The sequence below is a fragment of the Medicago sativa genome, chromosome 6, assembly GCF_051527215.1.
Source record: "Medicago sativa cultivar Bolivia chromosome 6, Bolivia_mono, whole genome shotgun sequence".
Lineage (NCBI taxonomy): Eukaryota > Viridiplantae > Streptophyta > Magnoliopsida > Fabales > Fabaceae > Medicago > Medicago sativa.
Genome location: NC_140754.1, coordinates 6,585,797 through 6,609,862, shown reverse-complemented (window position 1 = coordinate 6,609,862; position 24,066 = coordinate 6,585,797). Strand labels below are relative to the sequence as shown.

The following is a 24,066-nucleotide window of genomic DNA, read 5'->3' as shown; positions in this document are numbered from 1 at the left end:
TTTTAACAACAAATGGATTTCATTATAAGAAAGTGAGAAAAATACAAAATACGGGAACATATTGTCTCCTGTGTGTTTTCTCTGCAGTTTTCTCCTGTGGATAAATCTCAGCCCTTCATTTAATTAAATGACAAATCAATGGATAAAAATAAAACACATAATGAGATATTGTTTTAGCTAATTCCTGTTTTCCTACTCCATTTCATTTCGTTTTGGCCGTCTCCATTTTTCTTCTTTTTTGCTCATAAACTCAGTTTTAATTAAATGACAAAGTTTTTTTCGATTTGGCTATCCCCAGTTTTGTCGATCAATCCTACTTGTTCACAAGATCCATCCCTGCGATTTGAAACTCCATGAATATGATCACCACACCAGCCAACCGGGATTCGCGACGGGAGAGGGATGTTGTGGTTGAAGTAGCGGCAACCCTTGCCTATTGTCCCTCTTCCCTCGTTCTCCCATTCTCTGTGTATAATTGCTCCTGTGTTAAATTTCAGTTTGCTTCCCTTTTCTTATTAATCTAATTAATTGATTTCTTTCTTGTTGCTTCTCTTTACTGAATATCTAAAATTCAGTTGATTAATTTGAATAATAATAATAAATGGAAAGCCATCTTAAACAATATCGGAAAATTTACATAGAGAATGGGAGAAGGAAGGATGTAAGGAAAAGGGGAAATAGAGATGGAAGAAGGAAAAGGAATGGGAGAAGGAGCAGAAAAATGGTTTGTGATGAAGGGATAGGTGAGGAATCTGTGAAAGGAAAGAGACAAAATCTATCTCATTTAATTATTTTTATTGTAGCCGTTGATCTCTCTTTAAAAAAAATGAAAGGCTGAGATTGCACAGGAGAAAACTGGAGATATACTTAACCGGAGACAATCCATTCCCACAAAATACTACCTCCGTTCCTTTTTAATTGTCACTTTTTGACATTTTACACAAACCAAGACAATCAATAAATGTTACTACTTTTGATACAATTGTTTTTACATTTATTATAATGGCCTTATTAATTTAATATTTCATTTCATATGTTTCTCTCTCCACAATAAATATCTAAGGGTAATATTGATAAAACAAAATGTAATGTTACATTGAACTTTGAAAGTGACAGTTAAATAGGAACAAAAAAATTCTGTAAAAGTGACAATTAAAAAGAAACGGAGGGAATAGTACTTAACCTATTCATGTGGCAATTCAAGATAGAGTTTTAACTTAGTTAGTTAGTTAGGAGTTGAATCATCCAAAAGGATGCTAAGTATATTTTGTGGGTTGTGATGTTATCCAGGGGCGGATGCATTTGAGAGCAATGTCCCTAAAGCTCCACATGAAATTTTCCTTTTTTTTTTAATAAATAAAACACATGTTCAAATTAAGATCTTTTGAATGCTTTGTCACTTGTTAATGATACCAAAAAATAATTATAAGAAATGAGGAATGAGAGATGAGAAGAACTTATACCTAAAGTTATTAAAATTTGCAATAAGCATAATATTGATGTGTCTGATATAAATGCACCGTATACGCAAAGAAAGTAACTTTTCAGTAAAAAAACACCAATTTTTTATTAAAAAGTTATATATTTAATATAAACGGAATTGCTACTTCCAACAAATTTTTTTATCCCAACAAATCACGATGCTTGCCTGTTACTTATCTTCCCTCCACCTCTTTACTTTGTAAACCCCATGTATTCCATCAAATGCAAAATCCAACGGTTCAAAGCAATTCACAAACCACTCGTGATAAATTATTTCCCTTGAAATAGCATAGCTTTAATATAAAATACACAAGTTATAAGACAAACTTACCATTTTAAATTTCTTAAAATATGCAAATTTGCACATGATAGAAAAAACTCTTCCTATTTTTGATATAATTTCCATTATTGTTTCTTCAAAATTTTAGCCCCATGTATACTAAATGTCTGGATCCGCCCCTGCAATGTTATCTAGTAAGGATTTATGTAACATGCATGTTAGTGTGGCTATTGCCACACCAGATTTTCCTCCATTTTTTTCTTCATGTTATACCTTATAGTTAATATTTTAGAATTTCCAAATTTTTGAGTGTATCTCTACAAAAGAGTAAACAAGAAGGAGAAGAAGAGCAATGTTGTTGCTGATTTTGTGCAAACATCCTAATCCCACTATTTGTGGATTTTCTGAAAGTGGAAAGAAGAAGAAGATGAGCAGTGTTGTTGCCGTAAGAGGCAGGGAGCAGCTGAATGAAATGTTAGGGTTCTGTACTGTTGAGCAGAATAATTGGCTACTTTGGTCCAATTTATTAGTTTGAGCTCTTTTATTCATAACGGCCCGGTATTAAATAAGTAAATAATGCTAAATTGATTTAAAAAAATTCTCTAATTATATTAAATTAACAACTTTCTTTCACCAACAAAAAAAATTAACAATTTTCTTTATAAAATCATTTGATAAAATATTTCTTACTTATGAATTACTTTCTTATTTCCTTTAATCGACTATATTTGAATTGAAAAGGGTTAAATAAAAAATTTGATGAAGCAAATACTAAACTTTTACAATGTGTTTCATCATTGAGTCCAGTATAGTGATTTAAAACTTTTGATGTGAATAAAATTTAGTCACACCAAAGAGACAATCCCAGATCCGCCCCTGGATACAAGGAATGCATAAAGAAGGAAAATTACACCAGTGTAAGTTTTATGGTTTAATACGAGTGGCATGGTTTGCAGTCGAAGATTCCAAGTTTGGTTTGCATGCATATAGTCCATTTAAAAGGAAAAAAGACTAAGAAAAAATTAAACCAAGTGGTACTTCAAGAAATTTGTATCAATAGAGAACATTTTAGTTCATCTTAAAAAAACATCGTAGTTAAATAAGGATTGGTTGATACATTAAAAACATTTTGGTTTGCATGCATATTTTGGTTTGGAATTGACACTTTAGATCTAAATTCGGATGAAAAATAGTGGAAGAAGGAGAAGTGGTGGAAGAGGCAAAGGTGACGGTGGTTGTGTTTTACATAAAACGGTGGTGGATATGCGTGGTGGCGGGGTTCGTTGGATGGAGATGGATAGCCAACACTGCAATATAGCTACTTCTTGAAATCTTTCCAAAACTATTCTGGTCCATATTTTTGGCTATTGGAAAAACAAACTTCAAGCTTTAATGGAAAATTTTATTCAATGTCGGAAAATTTTATGTGCCTGAAATGTTTTGTGGAGATGAAGTCAAAAGACAAATGGGTTAAAATTGAACTTTTGTAGGGTTAAAGGTATAATCGTAAGGTGCATGGTAAAATTTTCTTAGCTATGCAATGCAAGTACGTGCCTAAAAAATCATAAAATTTTATCTAGCGCTCCAATTGGATCTGACCCACTTAAATTGCATCATATCCAGGGCCGGTCCAACACATTTGAAGGCCTAAGGCGAATTCTAAAATGAGGCTTTTTAAAGTTTTTTTACCCGCTTTTTAAGTTATTAGTAATTAAAAAAATGTCTACGATTTAATATTTCTATTTCAATTGATATTAAAGCCAATCCATTTCTTCTACTAATAAATTGTTATTTTCATCATTTACGTCTATTTCTATTTCTTTATTGTTAGTTTCTACATTGTTAACTTGATCATTCAATGAACAATCACCTGAATTTTCAAATTTACTATTTTTTTTTGTCTTGATAAATTTATCAAAAGCTCCCTTTTGTGATTCAATTAAAGCACCAACACTTTCCTTTTTTCTTAGTTTTGAGCATCTCGATTCAAATTTTTGAGTTGACATTACTCTAAAACAAAATAACGAGCGTTTCAAAATAAACACAAGTATAAAAACAAATAAGATCCACCAAAAATAGAAAACAATTAAACTAAACAAATAAAAAGATTATAATTAAAACTAAATAAGAAAAGGTTAGATAAATAAAACCTGATTTTGTCCCTTTATTTTTCAATTTTATCTTCACACCTTTCTACTATGTTGTTTCTCTGAAAGAACGAAAAAAAGTAAAAATTGAAGAAGAAAATGTGGCCCTCTCTCAATCAATACCTTAATACGAAAATTAAATTTGCTTCTTTTTTCCCCAAAAACTTTTTTCCGTGGGTAAAAAGAATTTTCTTAGGGGTATAAAAAGAACCAGGTTTAGATTTACCCCAATGTTGATCCTCAAAAATGGTATTGTTTCTCCAACACCAAAACAAAATAGCAGAAGTACCCTTTGTCATCTCATCAAGCCATAACTTGACATCAAATTCAGAGAAAAAATTATTATAGTGCTCCATATTCAAGCGGAGCCAAAGCTCTCTAGAGTGCGGGCAATCACATAGACAATGAAGAATATCCTCTATGGGTGAAGAGCAATGGCTGCAGCTTGGAGAAGCTACCATGTTGCAATGATGCCGACGGGCATTAATAGGGAGAGCATTATGAAAACAAAGCCATAAAAAGTACTGGAGTTTTGCTGGTACTTTAAGGCGCCAAAGCCAACTCATGTTACAATTCACATTCCAATCTCTATTTTGTTGAAGAAGCAAATAGTATCCACTAGAGCAAGTATATACACCTTTCTTTGCATGCCTCCAAGTCCACGCATCTAGAAGTCGTACATCCAAGTTATTGGGAGCTAGAAGCTGACGAATATATTGAACAATATCGGTAGGTATCATAGTGACAAGTCCTTGCAAGTTCCACCTACCATCCTCCCACACATCCGTCAAACACATAACTGAATCACTAACAAAAGGGACCAATTGACAAAGGGGACCGAGTTGTGTCCAGTCAATATTCCAAATTGATGAGTCTAATACAAATAAATATTATAAATAGTCAATAGTGGCACCATTATTAATATTACAAATAAATAAGTTGCTAGTAATATAAAAAATATATCTAATACAAATATTAAAAACAAACTTTTGAATTACATTTTCTTATTTTCAATTAAAACTTATAATTTGTCAAGGGTAAAAACCAAGTAAATACATTGAACATTTAATAAAAAAAAAATTTTGTAATTTTTTCTTGTGATATAGCATAAATATATTCTTTATTCAATTTTGATTTGAATAAAATTATTTTGATTTTGATTGAAAAGGTATAGATATTTCTCTTTTATATTGTAATAAACTATACTATCTTTTTAAACGATAGCAACAAATAAAATCTTATCTTTTTAAATGATACCAAAAATATAACATTCTTAAAACAATTTGTTTAAGGTTATAATTGGAAGTGAAAAAACCATGAATTTTCTTTATATATAGTATAGAATAGATATAACATAATTAATTAATTGTATCAATTAAAGGTGTTCAAATTTCCTAGAGGTGTCACTTGATATAGTTCATATCTCACCTTTACTTTCACGCAAGTTCAAATCAATCCTAAGACAATTGTTTTTTTTTTTTTTTTTGTGTCCGAGATTCGAACCCCGGACCTTGCATATATTATGCATTATCTTTATCAACTGATTTAAGCTCATGGGGACAATCCTAAGACAATTGTAAAATGACTATTACTGTTGCCATTATATTAATATTATTTTTTCATGCCCAAATTTTTTGAAAAAAAAAATGTATTTAGATGAGTTTTACCAAAGGACAAATCGTTCCAGATAATCCGAGTTCGATTCGTAAGTGGAACAATTATTGGACAAACTATATTTACCTCACTGCCGAACTTCGGATCACCATAGTCTCTTTTCTCTGGTAATCGGAGGATTAACATATAAAAATGGGTTTAGATGTCTATATATATAATTAATATCACTTTTTCTTTGTGAATTCAGTAAAGTCACTTTATTTTTATTTTTTTTCAAATAGTTTATTGACTATAAATTCTCCTCATAAAGATGAATAGGAGAGATATCCAAAGTTATAACCTCGATACATGCATACTATATATAATATCCTTACCAATTAAGCTAACCTTAGAGAGACTAAATAGTGTCACTTTCATTAATAATAATATATCTCTTCATTCATTTTTGAAAAGAAAAAAAGTCTAGGTAAAGTGTATTCCTCTCACTAAATTAAATATTCTTACCTTGACCACAAATAATCCTTACGCGTATAGGTTTGATAGCAAATTTGCTTTATTTTTACCTCTTTATAGGTGTTAAGTTTCCACTGTTGCTGGTAGTAACTAAGCTTTGTCAAAGAATATATGGTGTGTCTTCGTGAGTTTAACTTAGTTGGTAAGGACAATGCATAATTATATGTAAGGTCGAGGTTCGAACCCCTGACACACAAAAAAAATGAATATATGGTGCATACAAATTCTCCACTCTCTACCACTCTCAACCAAGTTTTTTTTTCATTTGATCAAACTTTTAACTACTCTCTCTGTCCTAAATTATACTCCCTCCGTTTCACAATACTTGTCCAATTTGAAGAAATTACACATACCAAGGAATCAAATAAATGTTGTCATTTCTGATGAAATTCTTTGTATTTTTTCTATAATACCCTTACTCGTTCATTATTTCATTCTATTATTTCTCTTTCTTCAATAAATAGGTAAGGGTATTATTGATAAACCAATAATTATTGATAAACCAATAAATAGGTAAGGAGTATGACGTTTTGGTCATTTCACACGTATTAAGAAATATAATTATTTTTGTATGGAAAAGAGATATTATGAGTTGTTCTACAAAGTTGTCGTTGTAAATGATATGAGAAAGATAAACTAAAGAATTAAAATAAAAGAGTAATAAATAGTTAAGGATATAATAGAAAAAAATAACATTAATATTTCATTGATATTGTAAAACGACAAATAATTTAGAACAATTTTTTTTCTCAAACCGACATATAATTTGGAACGGAGAAAGTATTTTCTTTAGAAGTCCAAATTACTTACTACTTGGACCAATTTATTGTGAGTTAATAGCATATTTGCTTTATCAAATTGTTTCTACACTCACTTTTTTCTTCTCTCTCAACATTTATGTTGTTCCTCACATTTTAGTTTTCTGTTTGCCTTTTTTTTTGCCACATTTAATTACTAAAATTCAAAATTCAACAATGTTAGACTATTTGCCTTAAAAAAAATGTTTCATTATTTAAAATATTTTATTCGATACATACTTTTTAAATTTGATCGTTGTAATGAAAGTTTCTATCATAGAATATATATATATATATATATATATATATATATATATACACACACACACACACACACACACATATATATATATATATATATACACATATATATATATATATATATATATATATATATATATATATATATATATATAATGAGAGATTAAATTACACCAATGTAATGTTTTTGAAAAATATAAACGATATTCACTCATTAAAATTGATAGAATATATCAATACAATACAAATTTAAAGTCATTAAAAACAAAAAAGATAAATCTGCGAACAAACTCACAACAATCTTAATAGCATAAATCGGGAGAGTACTTATGCCTAAAAATATGATTATATTCAAGTCTCTAGAATACTCATGTCTCTGGATCTACAATGTTGACGACGTCAAAATCATTGATTGGTTATGCACATACTCAAATCTAATCTTTCAACCTAATTCAAATAAACATCGCACTAAGACATAAAATAAAAAACACACCACAAAAAGACGGGAAATCAAAACAAACATATTTGTGCAAAGAAAATGAAATCAGAAAAACCAACGAAATCATTTATTTAACCAAAAAAAAGAAGATAAAACAATTTGGAGGGGTGATTTTGGGTCAGAATTGACCCTAAATCACTCCTCTTCGATAGATCAAGAAGAAGAAAAATGGTGACGGCTATGGTTTGGAAAAACAATTATTTTAATATATTTCTTTTTATCTCTGTACAACTTTTCAATTACACCGATGTAATTTTATATCAATGTTACACCATTCAATATTATTTTATCCGGAACATATTTTTTTTTAAGTTGACCATTGAATTGTAAGTTTATATCATATAGATCATGTGTGTAAACTTTTGCGTAAATCATAATCATTTGATATACTATTGAGACCTCTAAATATTTATAGCGTTCAATAAAAGCTTTTAAACTCTTTATTTGTGTAAGTCTCAATAACCTATTGAATAATGTTTGGTTTACTTAAAAAATTACACATATAATCTATATGATATAAACTTATAATCCAACCATAAAAAGTTGAGATATAACAAATAAGAGTATATTAGTAGAAAATTATAGTCAATACTTATTTGATATTTTAAATAAGAAATAATGTGATATAAACAAATATTTTGTAAAAAAAGATAAAAAAAACAATATTTAAATGCATCAGAGATAAAGGGAGTTTTACATACCTTTCCTCTCATTCTTATGATAATATACATTCATTTTTTACACTTCTTTTGTTGTATTTTTTAAAGTATAATATATATCGTAAACATTTATCCGTTTTTTATGAGCAGGAATCGAACTCAGTTTTTCTCGGATCTTTCTGATTTCTTTCGTTTGTTTTCTTACTTATTAGGCTCAACAAGGGAGTGTCACGTGTTTTTGTTCATCTCAAGCCACATCAGTTACTTTCATATTGGCTATATATTTTCACTTCAATAGACCCCCTTCTTCATTCAAGTGATCACACATCAATAGACCCCCTTCTGCAAATTGCATCTCTTTTGTAATCTCTCTATCTCTCTCTCTAAAAATATTATCGTTTACCCTTTTGTGTTCATAACAATTTTTTCCGTGACCAAATATTTTTGTTGAATATCTTGTATGCATTTTGATGTAATCAATCTAATGTCATCTCTTGTTTTTGAATTTTGTGTCGAATATTTATAGATTTGTGAAGTGAAGACATGGCAAATTCAGGATTTTGGATGAAGGTCAAGTTTTTATTTAGTTGCATGTCCAAAAGCTCATCTCGTGGCAAGCACACACAAAATGGTATAATATTTTTTTTTTTTCCTACTAGTAGCTTGTTCCACCAATCTTGTTTGAGTTTATGTCATTTTACTAATTTTATAAAAATTACCTTACACAAAATAAAACTCAAATTGATTTGCTCGATACATTTCACAAAATTGGATTATCTATTCGGCTCCACCAAAATCTCAAGCGTTAGATTAATCTAATGTTTAAGAATTGATTGGAGACTGAGATCGGGCAAAACAATATAAGCATGATTTGAACCTAGGGTTACAATTGTTGTTTTGATGTTTGATGGTGAAAAAACATATAAAGAAATGTGATTGACTTCAAAATTAGGGATTCAAGGGTTTCAGTCTACCTTTACCTTTCTTCTTCATCACTTTTATTTTTGTATAATAAAATATTCCAAGAGTTGAAATTAAAATTGTAAATTAAGAGAGAAACAATTTTTAATTTTAAAAAGATTATTTTATAAAAAACAATTAAAATATATAGTGATAAAATGCATTTTTGGATTGACTCTTGTGTTTCACTTTAATTGCAATGTAACTGATATTATGGCACAAACTTTTTACTCTTTTTTTCTTTGACTGAACAATTTTTTTTTCTTTCTCAATGAAACCGAACAAAATTCTTTAATTTCCAAATATTTTTAAAAGACTTTTGATTTAATCTTTTATTTAATAGTATTAAAAAAATTGAAGAATGAGACAAATATAATAAAATAAAATGTCACTTAAGGAGATTTGAACTTTGCACTTTTAAGGTTACAAGTTTACGTGTTTGCCCCTCAAAAAAAAGTTTACGTGTTTACATTATAATTAATACCCCTCTGATCTTTTTCATAAGGAAAAAAAAAATCACTTTTTAAGTTTATCGAGTAACAGATGTATCTGGTCTATAATGAACTTAAAAATGATATATTTTTTCTTATAATAAAGACTCAAAGAAGTATATATTCACTTCGCTACATCTCCTCAGATCCCTATTTCTTTAAATCTTATCATGATTTTCATTTTCAAACAGTCTGATTCATCTGATCATCATTATAAATATTTTAGTTTGACGTGATTCTAACATCACCTTTTATTTTGAATGCAATTGAAAATATGCGACCTCTTTTGGTAAAAAATATAAAATACTATATTACACTACATTGCAATCTAAGAACTTCTTAGTTTATCATAGGGGGGCCAACCTGATCGGGATGTCTTTGCTTCTCTTTGATGTCCGTCCTTTCTTCTGGTTTAGCGGGAAAAAAAAAAAGAACTTCTTAATTTATTCATCGGGATTGATATTCTTTTATTGGATTGGGGGCATTCCTAATACTTTTTTTTTTCTTAATAACGGTATTCCTAATACTTATGTTTTGATATAATTCTTTTGTTTTAAAAAATTATTATGTTGCTTGTTAATTTTATTTTTTTATTAATATGTTGCTTATTAAGTTTGACCTAATATTTTTTTCTTGTAAATTTATAGATGATAAGGTCATTGTTGGTGCTCAAAATTCTTCAACCAGCAGTAACACAAGATCACCAACTCCCGATGGTGTACATTATTATTCCAATCTTAACCAATTCACGTACCAAGAACTTAAGTCAGCAACAGGACATTTCGCACCAGAATGTTTTCTCGGTGAGGGTGGATTTGGTTCTGTGTATAAAGGCTGGATAGGTCTAAATGGGAGGATTTCTTCAAGACCTGGAATGGGGGTACCTGTTGCTGTAAAAACTTTAAACAAAGAAGGAAATCAAGGGCACAAAGAATGGCTGGTATGTATATTACTAGACGTAATTCATATACACATCGGAATAAATAATTTTTACATTGTCATTCGATCATAATTGTCATATAATTATAAATGTTTGGCTTTTAGAATAACTACGTCTAAAGTCACACATATGATTGATTGTGATATGATGAAAGTGTTATTCATTTTACACCAACAATGCATGAAAATTGAACTCATAGAATTATGTTAAACCTAATTGTGTTTTTTATATTAAAAATGTACGTAGAATTAGCGATGAAAATAATAAATTCTTCTCTAATGTCATCGTTGAGGGCTAGAGATCTATTAATATAATTTTTTACCACTAACTATTATATCCGTAATTCAATTTTTTTTCTTTCTAATAATGGTATGTTGATAATTTATTTGCATTATTTGATTTATGATTTGAGTGAAAACTTTATCTTTTGAATGTGTCATATATGTTGCAGGCTGAAATTAATCATCTTGGTGCTCTTCAGCATCCAAATCTGGTTAGACTTGTTGGTTACTGCATTGAAGATGAAAATAGGCTTCTTGTTTATGAGTTCATGCCAAAAGGAAGTTTGGAAAATCATCTATTTAAGAGTAAGTTTTTCAATTTTAATTGCTTCAAGATATATGTGTTATTGCCTTTCAAGACATATCTATTGTCTTAATTAGTGTACAATTTGAACTTGATATAGTATTTTGTTAAATGTTTAAAAGTGCATACTTATTTTTATGGGAAAAATATATGATAGATATTTGAACAACATATAAATATGTGATAGATACTTCAAAATATACAATAAGATACCAAGATTATAAATGTCTTATACTTGATCTTTGTTTGATTTCCATTTTTAGTGCCCTAAATAAATGAATATAATGAGAACTACTATACCTAATTTCATCATGATAATCTATTAGAACTATATTCAAGACCCTTTATAATAGAAAATTAAAGTAATAATGTTGTATTTTTGCAGGACGATCTGTACCCCTTACATGGGCTAAGAGACTGAAAATTATGCTTGGTGCTGCAAAAGGTCTTGCATTTCTGCATGAGGAAGCTGAGAAGCCAATCATATATAGAGATTTCAAAACTTCTAATATCCTATTGGATTCGGTAAGTGAAATTAATGTATCATTTTCTATCAAAACCCTAATTTTATGATTCCTTCTATCTTAATTTATTTTCTATCTCAGGAATATAATGCAAAACTTTCTGACTTTGGACTTGCTAAGGATGGTCCAACGGGAGACAAAACACATGTGTCAACACAAGTAATAGGAACTCAAGGGTATGCTGATCCTGAATATGTCATGACAGGTTAGTACATTCAAATAATTATATATCATCATTTCTTCCATTTCATTCGTTGCTAGGGTTAATGGTATGATTCTTGAGTCTAACTAAGGGCCGGTTCGATAATTTTGAATAATAAGCGAGGCCTAAAATAAGTTTTAATACATGAGGCTTGTTTTGTCTGCATATACGAGACCTTTTAGTTTACAAAATCTAACAAAAAATTATTTTTTTGTTGGTAGACCTAGAACAAGGACTTAGGTAGCCTTATCGTTGGGCCGATCCTGATCTGACTTGTTTCTCACACATCTAAAATACTAATACCTTAATCAATAAATTAACCATGATCCTAATTGCGGTTGTAGTTATGATGCAAAATTTAATATTGCGACAAAATATAGGTAAATATGTCGATGCAACTGCAATTGTGGTTGTGATACGGTTGCATAGACCTCTAAAACCTTTATAAAGTGAGTTTTCTCGTCCTTCTCTTCACACACAAGCCAAAGATCGAACTTATGACCACCTGTTTAAGGAGTTTAAATCTCTTACCACTTGAACCAATTCATTATTAGTGTACAAGTTATTTCAGTATTAAAGAGAAAACCTGGTTAAATTATTTTCATATGACATGTATTTTTTTTTGCATAAATTATTTTCATATAAGCATTAAACTATTTTCACGCGTACCCATAGTTGTAATGTTTATGATACTAGTTTATTCTCTATTATTTGAGATCTTATGCAAGATGGAACTATCTAACATAATATTGTTAAATGTTCTTATAGGGCACCTTAGTTCCAAGAGTGATGTCTATAGCTTTGGCGTGGTTCTTCTGGAGATGTTAACCGGAAGGAAAGCCATTGATCGGAAAAGGCCGCAGAATGAACAAACCTTGATTGAATGGGTAAAACCCTTCTTAAAAAAACCTGGAGGAGGGTTCTGTGAAGTGATGGATCCGAGATTTCAAGAACAATATTCAAAAAGGGGAGCCTACAAAGCAATGAAGATAGTTGCGCAATGTGTTTACCGTGATAAAAGAGCAAGGCCTTTAATGAGTGAAGTTGTCAAGGAGCTCAAAACTATCATTGATTACAACAATGATATTCCTTGCTCACCAATGCCATCGCCATTATCGTTTAAGGTCTTGCATGATGGCGCTTCCTCTTCAAATTCCTCTAGACATGTTGGTGGCGGCAGCGGTGCTAATAAATACGGTCCTACAATTGGTTCATCATCTTCAGCTTCAACTCCATCAACTCCAGCTCGATTTCAAGGTTCACCATTGAACTTTACTCCTCCTTTACTTTCACCGATTCCTCCTCGTGGTGGAAATCTATGAGCTGCGGTATGTGATGCTTTTCAATCTTCTCTTAAACAATTGAGATTGTATATAGTTTAAGGGTGGCTTTTTAAGCCAAAACTTCTATTATCTTTCATGGTTTGTTGATCAAAATGTATAGGCTTTTGTAGGCCTTTGTCATCATTTTTGTAAATTATGAATCATGGGACAAATTTTTAGGTTGATGGAGGTTTGATTGCTTCATCATATTGGTCTATTTGAATTTAAGACTCAATGTTATGAATTGTAACAAATTCTTAATTGGTTTTCTTGTTATATCTCTTAATTCTTGTTATTGAGTGGTTACAATAATTATATTCAAAACCCAAGTGATTGTTTGATTTCAGAAAGTATGAATCTTTTGTTTTTATCTATATTTTATCAAAATACCACATTGTTTTTATTATTTTTCAAAATTTGTATAGAAAATAATGAAAAATTCTGCAACATGTTTGATTTCCAAATTTGAAGGCTCATTTGCATAGACACTTTCCTCTAGCATTTGAGCTAAGAGAGGGAATTGGAGGCTTGCATATAATACTTGTGTTTGGTTGGCTTCAATGATGATTAGAAAACAAAAAAGTTATGTGAATGATTGCTGGAGTGTTAAAAAAAGAGTAGCCTATTAGGTGACACCAAATGTCTAGGCATGGGTAAATTATGTGTGCGATAAAATTATATAATTTTTTAGTATAATATTACTTTCAAAATTTAATTGATATATTGTTATTATGATTTTTTTTTTCATAGATAAGTTAAGAATGTTGTTACCTATTTTAATTAGTACATTGCATTTTTATTCTTTGACCAATCAAATTAGAATAGGATATTAGAAATTGAAATTTCAAGCAAACAGTTATTCAAATTGGTTTAAGAATTAAGAATGTCATTGAAGGAACATATGCACGACTCCATCAAAAACAAAAAACATATGCACGACTATATGAAATTTAAAAATTTAAAGGAAAAATAGATTTCAAATAGACATTAGCATTTAATTTCATAAATATTGGTTTTTTTTTCCTCTTAAAATTTAGGATAAATCAAATGAGTTTTTTCTTAAATAATTTGAGATGGATGGAGTATATCGATTTGAAATCAACTTTGGTAAGATACATAAAATAATGACAGTGCATCGATAAAACTATTCTTCTTTCTTATATGTGGTTTCTCATTTCCAATGCAATTACATTAATGAATGCGTATATTATCAAGGTTACCTTAAAGACTACATATTTTTTCGACAATTTGCATTAATTGCGTGCACCCATTCCCAAAGACTCAACATATTGTCACTGCATTGGTAATATACATATACATTAATGTCACTGCATTGGTAAATGAAAAACTACATTTAAAAGAGAAGTTTAGTAAATCCGCGCAAACAATTAATGCATAATATTTAAAAAAATATTATATTTTAATGCTTTTTGGTAATATACACTTGCTTTTAAGTCATTCCATTGGTCAAAGATAAATATATTTAAGAGATAAGTCTTTGGAATCAACGCACAAAATTAATGCATAGAATTGAAAAAATATGACAAAATGTATTTAGGAGATGGTTTTTGACTTTTGAGTCTCACTCTTTAGATGAGACTCTCTGAGGCGAAATCCTAACAGTTTACCACCGTTCGAACCAGTGTCCTCAACTACTTTCACTTTTCAAAACTACACTCATCTTTTCTAGTCAAAACCCTCCACTTGTTAGGATTAGAGATCCTTGTAATTATAGGTTTATCTTACATGATCATAAGAGCAAATATAGATTTCTTAGGCACACTCACAAAGTCTTAATTATGCCTTTTAGTTATTTAAAAATAATCAAAAAATTAATTCTATATTTACCTTTTTTGTTTAACTATGATAACTTATGTAACTTCGTGTTGTCGGTGATTTTTTCACGCTAGCGACACCAAATTTGGATACCATATCCATTTGTTTTTCATCTAATTTTTTCCAGAAGATAATTGTTATGAGAATTGATGGAGTGAATGTAAATATGTAAAAAAAAAATCTCATATAGGTTGATCCGTCAAACTCTAAATGCCGGGATGCTCACCTATTTTATATTTTTAGTGTGTCCTTGATTTACTTTTGTCTAACATTATACTCCCTCCGTCCCTTATTAAATGACCTGTTTGACAATTTACACTTTTGACTTGACATACTTTGACCGTATTTTTATACTAATATACAAAAATAAATAATATCATATAAGATGTTGTTGGATTCGTCTCGATAAATATTTTCAAAATATTAAATTTTCATAATTTTTTTAAATAGATAATTAAATATATTAAAGTTAAAAAAATATGCATTGATATGTGTGTCAGAGTCAACTAGGTCATTTAATAAGAGACGGAGGGAGTAATTATTTCTTGTGAACTCAGAAGCATTGACACTTCTGGTCGAATATGTATCTAATGTCTGACACATGCCATGTTTGATACTAACACATGTGAGTACATTGAATTTTGTCATTGTTTCGATTGTGATCCGTGTCAGTATAGTGGCAGGTACATGTAAGTGTCAATGCATTATAAGTGTGAACTCAACAAGCTTTAAAAGTCTCAACTAAAACTAGCACAAACACAACAAATATTACTTATTGCGTCCAAACATACTAATAGTATTGTTGGTAGTATAAGGCATTATTACAAAATTGATGAAGCATACATGTCAAATTGTAAATGTAGCAATACTTATTTTACTTGCATGAACACAAATGTGCCTGAACTGAAAGAGCAATTATAATTGTGAAAAAGCATGTGGAACTTTGGTGGAAAACTTCAACAACATAACATGCTTATAAGGCTTTTCTTTTGTAACAATAGTTGAAGGAAAATTAGGATGATTAACAGAATCAGGAAAAGCTTGACTCTCCAAACAAAGTGCTGAACGTGGTTGATAAACAAACCCTCCTTTTCCCTTATCATTCTTCACAAAATTTGCACTATAAAATTGCAATCCAGGAGCATTAGTACTAAGCTTCATAACTCTTCCTGATTTCTTATCCATCACTATAGCTGCAACCTTTAATCCTTCTTTGTTCTCTAATTTTCCTTTATTAAGCACATAGTTAATGTCATAACCATTTGTTTTTGGTAATTGGTTAATTCTTGTACCAACAATTTGTGGTTTTAGGAAATCATATGGCGTTCCTTCGACCGATGAAAATTTTCCAGTTGGAATAAGGTTATTGTCAATAGGTGTGAATTTTGATCCAAAAATTTGAACAACTTCATCTAAAATGTTGCCACTGTTATGGTTTCCTAAGTTCCAATAAGCATGGTTAACTAAATTTACTGGTGTAGGTTTGTTTAGGGCTTTTGCTTGCATAATTATGGTTAGGGAGTTTTTTCCTAGAATGTAGCTCACTGTTAGTTTGAGGTCACCAGGAAATCCTGTAATGGAAACATATACTATTTCAAATCACAAGTATACATATTAATTTTCTACTTTATCAATATCAAAGGAGAAAATATATAGAAAAAGAGGTAAAGGAGTCTCCTAATCTATGTTAGCGGTAAGAGTTTGACTCTGAAACTTCAAAAGATCGTATTCAAATTTCTTTTGAGAAAGTTGCAAATGAACTTTATTGTCACTTTAATTAATTATGTTGTTCTTTTGAATGTTGGTTGGCTGCATTTAGTTAAAACAATGTGTATTGGCAAGATGCGAGACAAGATGCTCTAATATATGTGCATCATCTAGACTCAAGATGTTGCGACATTTTCCGTGTGTTTCTACAAGTCTTGTTCGCGTGTGCTACAAGTTGATGTGGGCTTCTAGAAGATTGTTTGTTGTCAATTTATGTATATAGTATGCTTCAAGGTATTTCCAGGAAGATTTGTTTCAAATATATTTTATGGACAACTTATGTTTTTAGCCCATTGAAGAAAAAGCCCATGTGGATGAATGGCTGTATAAGGAGACTCAGCGCTAATAACAAGATATCAAAATCAATATTGAAGATCAGAGTTTTTAGGGTTTCGTGTTTTTGAGTCTTTGTGTTGTATACCACACTAGCGCCACCATTGATTATCAAGAGGCTTAGAGTTGGTTTGTGTTAGTTGAGTTCAGTGGTGGAGCCAAAATTATTATAAAGCCTGGGCAAAAAAAATAAAAATTGCAACACATTTATTTTACATAAGAAATTGCAAGCAAATAATACAAAATCTAAAGAAATTGTCCAATTTATAGGGGTTTATTTAAGAAATTCAGGGGGATTTACATAAGAAATTGCAAAAAAATTGGGCCGGAGCCCGGGCAAGTGTCCGGGCTCGCCGGGCCTTAGAATCGCCACTGTTTGAGTTGTAATTCATCTCTATTTGTAATTGTGTTTAAGTCAATCACTATGTTGAGTGATTGAGAGAAAATGAGAGAGGTTTCTCATATTTAGGGGGAGTCCTAGATAGAAATACACGGGTCATATTAGGTGAAGAGGCATTGAACAAGGTTGATTCATATAAGACTAGGAACCAATACTATTGAGAGTGGATTTCATTTCTTGAGTGAAAGACCTTCAGAGTAGGTGACGTTGCACCGAACCGGGTTACCAATTCTCTGTGTTCTCTTTTATTGCTTTACGTTTATTTACTTTTTTTGTTATTTTGTTATCAATACGTTATACACGTTGTCCCAAACATTGTGTCTAACATCTGTCCTGGGTGAAGGAGAATTATTTCAAATTATAATAACGCATTCTCCAAATTATAGTACTGCAATATTGAAGGAATGAACATATATAAGTTTCATTGATTACTGCTTACCTTCTTCACCATCAAAACTGTGGTAACTGAATTTGATTAGGGGTGTGTCACCTTCTCTTACATACTTTTCCACTTTCCAAAGAACATCACTGAATCCTCTAGTTCCACCTAATTATAAAAAAATTAAGAGACATAATGTTACTATATATGATGAGATGTGGTAAACCAAATTAATCTATGAACCAATTTTTAAATTGTTTGTGTGGTTGCAATATAGCTGAATTATTGTAGTTATTGTGGGTTCTTGCATAGTAATTGAAGTTGACACAATTCCAATTATAATTTTATGTCATGAGTACCATGGAGAGTGTTGTTTCCTTCATTAGCAATTAATTTGTAATGGATTCCATTTAGAGTAAACTTAGCTCCTCCAATTCTATTAGCAACCCTACCAACGGTTGCTCCAAAGTATGATGTATCATTCTGCAAATTTAGAGTATTGCAAGTATAATTATTACTGTTGTGAATTCGGACTCAAAATCACACCAATACAAACTATGATGTGTGGAGCAAAGGAAAGTAGTAACCAATATCAAAGTAAACACAAGCAATAACAACAATAACAGCACCTAGATCTAATCTAGGAATCAAAGTGAAAAGCACAAAACCACAAGCAAAAGATAAAGGGAGAAGAGAAACAAAACACACCAAGAAATGTTCACCCAGTTCGGTCCAACTTGACCTACTCTGGGGGAGAGATTGATCTCTCCAATCCACTATCAATGAGCTCTTACAAAGAGATACAAATGGGTTACAAGAAATTAGCTTCAACAAGCTCACAAAGAACAACCCTAATTTCTACCCATTTTCCCAATCTCACCAATGAACAAGACACTCAATGATTTTCACTCACCCAAGGTGTTTACAATGTTTCCCAACCCAAGAGAACCTCACTACAAAGACACTCAACCCTAAAGTTCCCTCCTTTGCAGTCCCAAGTTTCTCTCTCTTCAAGCTCTCCTTCAAAATCTGCAAAGAACACTTAAATAGTACTCTGCAACCGTCAAAATCGTGTCACGTTTTCCCAAATCGTGACACGTTTGGTGCGTACGACCCAAGGTACGACCAACCTTATCCTCAAAACTTGCCCAGCAAGCCGAAAATCGTGTCACGTTTTCCCAAAATCGTGTCACGATTGGACACCCTGCAAAACATGCTCACGGCACAGGAAAATCGTGACACGCTTGCTAAATCGTGTCACGATTGCAAGTTTCTCCAACTTCAAAATTTGAAGGCATAAACAACAATTACCTTATTAAACAAGTATAATTATGTTCACCAAAGTAAAATATTATAACTACTTTTGTTACATTAATTTGAAAAATCAGTTGCCAAACAATTGTTCAAGGTACCTATAAAAAATTTGTGGAACTCAATTTGTCATCTCAAGTTGATCCAATGAGGAAAAAATAATTAAGTTGATCTAAAAACTTACACAGTTTACCTGGTCTTCAAACAAGTAAAACTAAAGGACAGACAAAGAAATAAACGTGCAGACCAAAGCAAACATAAAATATTCGATACATAATACCAAACCCAAAAAAATATTCGATGTATAAGAATAGCATACACAAGTGGTGACCATGACTGGATGGATATTCTCAAGGTTCACACCAAAGGAGAAGGTAAGAAAAAGTATTGAGAGTCTTACTTTATTATTGTTTTTTTTTTGACTGATTGAGAAACATCTCTTATTTGTTTATGTTCGATAAATAACCTAATAGCAGGAATCACAAATTATTTAAGCATATGTTTGGCATGACATGACTAACTGACCATGTCAGAATCGCGACGATCCATCGTGATTTTGCATAAATACAAATGTTATTTTTAGAAAATTATGGTAGGTTACCGTGATTCTAGCATATCTACAATGATACTAAACATACTTTAAATGAAGATGAGTAAAGAATTATGAGTTCGAACTCACAACTCAAAATGTTGAATATCCCTGCATCGGTTGTACATACGCGACGAGACATCTCTTATTATGTAAGCTGGTTTTGTAGGCCAGTTTGAATAGAGCGAAGATAAAAATCTAAAATAAAAGACAATTTTGGTACTTAAAGTCCAAATCAAAATGTGTCACATACAAATTTTGCCGTCTAAGAAGAAAATACTAATCAAAGAATTGGAAGTTTTATCCTTTTATCTAACTAAATGTCAAGAAAATAAAACAGAACTCAACATTCAAAATGTAAACATATTCAAAGGCAATGTTTTAGAACAAGACTTACAGTATATGCCTTGGGAGTATCATATCCAAGAACAATATCACCTAACTTTCCTGAAACAAATTAAACCATATAGTTAATTAAAGATTTAATACAAAATGTATTGAAGAAAATATATAACACATATAAAGTAATGTTTTAAAAACCGAATCAACTATTAGCAAAAAAAAAAAAAAAACAAATCGATCATTATATCGAAGAGACCTCTTAGTCATGATTCAACTGATTTAAATTGTTCAAACCAAGATTGTAGAACTAGTTCAATTTTTAAAACATTTACATAAATGTTGGAACACTAGTTAAAGTCTAGTGAGAAAATTGGAAAGAAAGAAAAACACTATGAGAAACTAGTGTGTGGGTATGCGACTTAAAAATGTCCCACATTGGAGAGTCACCCCAACTAGTAAGTGTTTATATAAGGGTGGGGTGACCTCCAAGGGTGTGCCCTTGGGGTACCCATTTTTGTGAACGGGTGAACGCTTACAAAATACATATATCACACGTGCGACGCCGCCGTCCGACCGGCCCGGCCGGGCTTGGGCTTGGGTCGTGGGTCGGAAAATTGATATATATTTTTTTGTCACTTGAAAATGTTAAATTAATTAATTAATTTTTCATTATACGAAAGCGTTCGCGTAACAAATTGATGTGTTACATTTCGACCCGATCCAAACCAGTATCCAGAAACTTCCGGATATTTCCAATTAAGAAAACGCGTTTGCTTTGCTTAAGGATTAAGCAAACTTAATCCCCAAGTCACGCGTAAAACGCGTTTGCTTAAGGATTAAGCAAACTTAATCCCCAAGTAATTCTCGCGAACTCTGCCTATAAAAGGAGAGCTCCCCCCACTCATTCTTCACACCAAAATCTCACAGTTGATGCTTCCTGTGCGGTTTTCTCTCTTCTCCCTTTCGATTTTAACAAATCGTTCTTCTTCTTCTACTCCTTTCTGTCCCTTCGGTATTAAGAGTGTTCTTAAGACCATAGTCCCTTGGTCTTAGGTTCATATTCCCTTCGATAATATATGATCTTAACAGTATATATATATATTATTTTAAAGAGAAATGGTGGTATCACCATATTTGAGTGGTCGTAGTGCCATATTCATGTTTTGGAGAAGTTAGAATGGTGGTAACACCATATTTGAGTGGTCTCAGCACCATAATAGAATGGTAATAATACCATATTAATTTGAACGGTTTCGAATAGAGCGGTTACGTACCGTATCGAGTGGCTTCGATCAAACGATTGAGCCATATTTTGAGGGTGTAATTCTCGAACGATTTTTCTACAGTGCAGTAGTTAATCGAACAGTTGTAGCTGGGCTTGTTTTATCCTGGAGGCGGCGTGGTTGATAGTCTACCTTGCACAATTTTGGGTAGTGCCACGAAACGTCTTAAAGAGAGCGACCTGGTCGTGACTCAACCTAGTAACAACTTCGGTAGATGATAGAATTTGGAAATTCAAATTTAACAGTTTGGAAATCCAAAAAACAACAATAAATGAAGCAACAATTAATGGAAATTAGTTTTCAACACTACTAATCAATATTGCATAAACATGTATTTACCATTCTTGTCAGGTAGGACTAACGATACAAGTGTAGCACCCCAGTTAGTGACCTTCAAAGTAAGATCACCTTTCTTGAGCTCAAACAACTTAATATCATGATTTTTCTCCTTCTTATTGATTGAGCCATTGACAAATCCAGAAGCAGCTAAGAAGAGAAGACATAGTATCACAAATATCTTGGTCATTTTCCTACAAATTAATATAAGAAATTATGAGAATCATGCAAAGATATTAAGAGTGGTGCTTAGTGGGTTTATATATATAGAAGGATAAAGGAAAAGAAGTTTCAACTTTGAGAAAAGTCAATGTGGCTGCTTATGGTTTCTATATTGGTCACCGGGGGATGTGGATCTCTTACTGATTAGTCCTAATATATAGTGTCAAGTTGTGTTAATTAAGTTCTTAGTTGTGACCTTCATGTTCTCCTAGGTCAATTAATGAATTTGACACTCAAATCCAAGAATAAATACAAAATATAGCAACTTTTATTTACAGCTATTTCTATCCAATGTTACATTGGTCTACGATGGAATAATATTTAAAACTTATTTGAAACTCTATGATACGGCTCTTTGCATGTATGAACTCGTGATTCTCCTCGTCTTTATGGTTGAAAGGATGACTTGATCGGTGTTCGTTTAACAAATATTATAATTGGTTAACCATATGAAAAAACTATAGCACACTTTAACTTATGATTTGTCTTATAGTTTCTAGCCATCGATGATTGAGTACGATAGATCAATACTTGAAAACCATTTAAAATTATAACGATAACTAACATGGATCTTTAGAAGTAGAAGTTTACGGACTTTTTTATTATAAGATCTAAGAGAGTATCGTTATAGGTCTCATCTTTTGGTGTAAAATCAATAAGTCATCAATCGCACATCACAAAGTTCACAACTTGAATGTAAAGATGGTTTTATAGTTATCCGCATGTAAAGATGTATTTTACATATATGTATAGCTTTTTATCTACGTAAATTTGTCACACCTTGAATTTGTGGCCAATAAAAAATAATGAATGGAATGAGGAAATTCTGGCAAATCCTATCTAGTTGTTCTTTTTGTGATCTAACTATCATATTGTGTTAGATAGGCTTTAGACAAATTTAATGACGTGACACTGTTAAATCCCGTAATAGTAATTTTAGTCCATAATATTTTTAAGGAAGCTTCTTTTTTCACTACCCGTACCTCTCACGCGCCCTCCATATTCTTATTTAATTACTCTTGTTTTGATTCTATAATCAGAAATAAAATAAAGAACACACTTCATTTTATAGTATTTGAACCATGTTAATATATAAGTCATGCTCAACTTCCTTCCCTTATTTCAACAGTTACGATATTTGCCCTAAAAAACTCTCAAACCCCCCGATATATGAATCTTGCTACAATATGTCATTTTTAAAGTCCAGTTACTCGAAACTATTGTTTTTGACACATTTCCCACCACTAAACAAAATGTTAGATCTCATTTGCTCAAACATTCATTGGTTTATAAAATCCGAGACAAGTTTAGTTATGATGAATTTTGACTTGTCTCAAAATTTTATTCAATATATTGATGTGTTTTTGCATTTTGATTTCTTTCAGTGAAAGCCTTGTCTAGGAAAGAGCTTATAACAAAGGACGACAAAGCCTAAACTTGAGACAACATATGATCCCCATCAGGAGGTTGAGATATAAGAGGAGGCGCGACACAACCTCAAGATTCATATCTTCTTAGAAATTTTCTCTTTGATTTGCATAACATGATTTTTTCTCTATTTTCCTTTTTCCGTTTCCATTTGTTAGTAGTTGAATGGAAATTTTATTTAAGGACCTTATTTAGTAATTATAAAACAAAAGTACAAAATGATAAAAACAAAACAAATTAGAGTAGCAAAGTGGTGTAGCCTTTTTGGAGCATTACTCCAAAGGATTCTTATATTTCTAGCATCATTCCAAATTCTCTTTACCATTTACTTTTCCTTTTCTCCATTTTTATTTCACACTGCTATGATTTTCACATGCAAAATTTTTTTTGCCGTATTTTTCACATGCAATTTTGTCGCAAGCATCTCCTCACAAAACATTTTGATCATCCTCCCATTTCTTTTCTTTCTCATTGCTTTTTTCCTTTTACCATTTTGAGCTTTCAATAGAGGCTTTGCTCTAAATCTCTGACTTTTTGTAACCACCTCTCCACCCTTTCAAATTG

General features: G+C 31.2%; 2 protein-coding genes across 3 annotated transcripts; one reads left to right on the top strand and one right to left on the bottom strand.

Moving 5' to 3' along the window:
* Positions 1-8,795: 8,795 nt before the first annotated feature.
* LOC146912408 (receptor-like cytoplasmic kinase 176) lies at positions 8,796-13,276 on the top strand. Its single transcript, XM_085720481.1, has 6 exons — positions 8,796-8,862; positions 10,351-10,643; positions 11,095-11,230; positions 11,614-11,753; positions 11,834-11,957; positions 12,723-13,276. Exons 1-6 carry the CDS (start codon positions 8,796-8,798, stop codon positions 13,274-13,276), a joined length of 1,314 nt encoding a protein of 437 aa, XP_085576607.1.
* Positions 13,277-15,860: 2,584 nt separating this feature from the next.
* On the bottom strand, positions 15,861-22,289 carry LOC146912407 (uncharacterized). 2 transcript variants are annotated; one of them, XM_085720480.1, is made up of 6 exons: positions 22,149-22,289; positions 21,856-22,046; positions 20,289-20,338; positions 18,351-18,474; positions 18,052-18,159; positions 15,861-16,683 (listed from the first exon to the last, which is right to left on the bottom strand). In XM_085720480.1, exons 2-6 carry the CDS (start codon positions 22,040-22,042, stop codon positions 16,028-16,030), a joined length of 1,125 nt encoding a protein of 374 aa, XP_085576606.1. In that variant the 5' UTR covers positions 22,043-22,046; positions 22,149-22,289; the 3' UTR covers positions 15,861-16,027. The 2 variants fall into 2 exon arrangements, with proteins under 2 accessions (XP_085576606.1, XP_085576605.1); XM_085720479.1 differs by having other exon boundaries at positions 21,856-22,265.
* Positions 22,290-24,066: the final 1,777 nt, after the last annotated feature.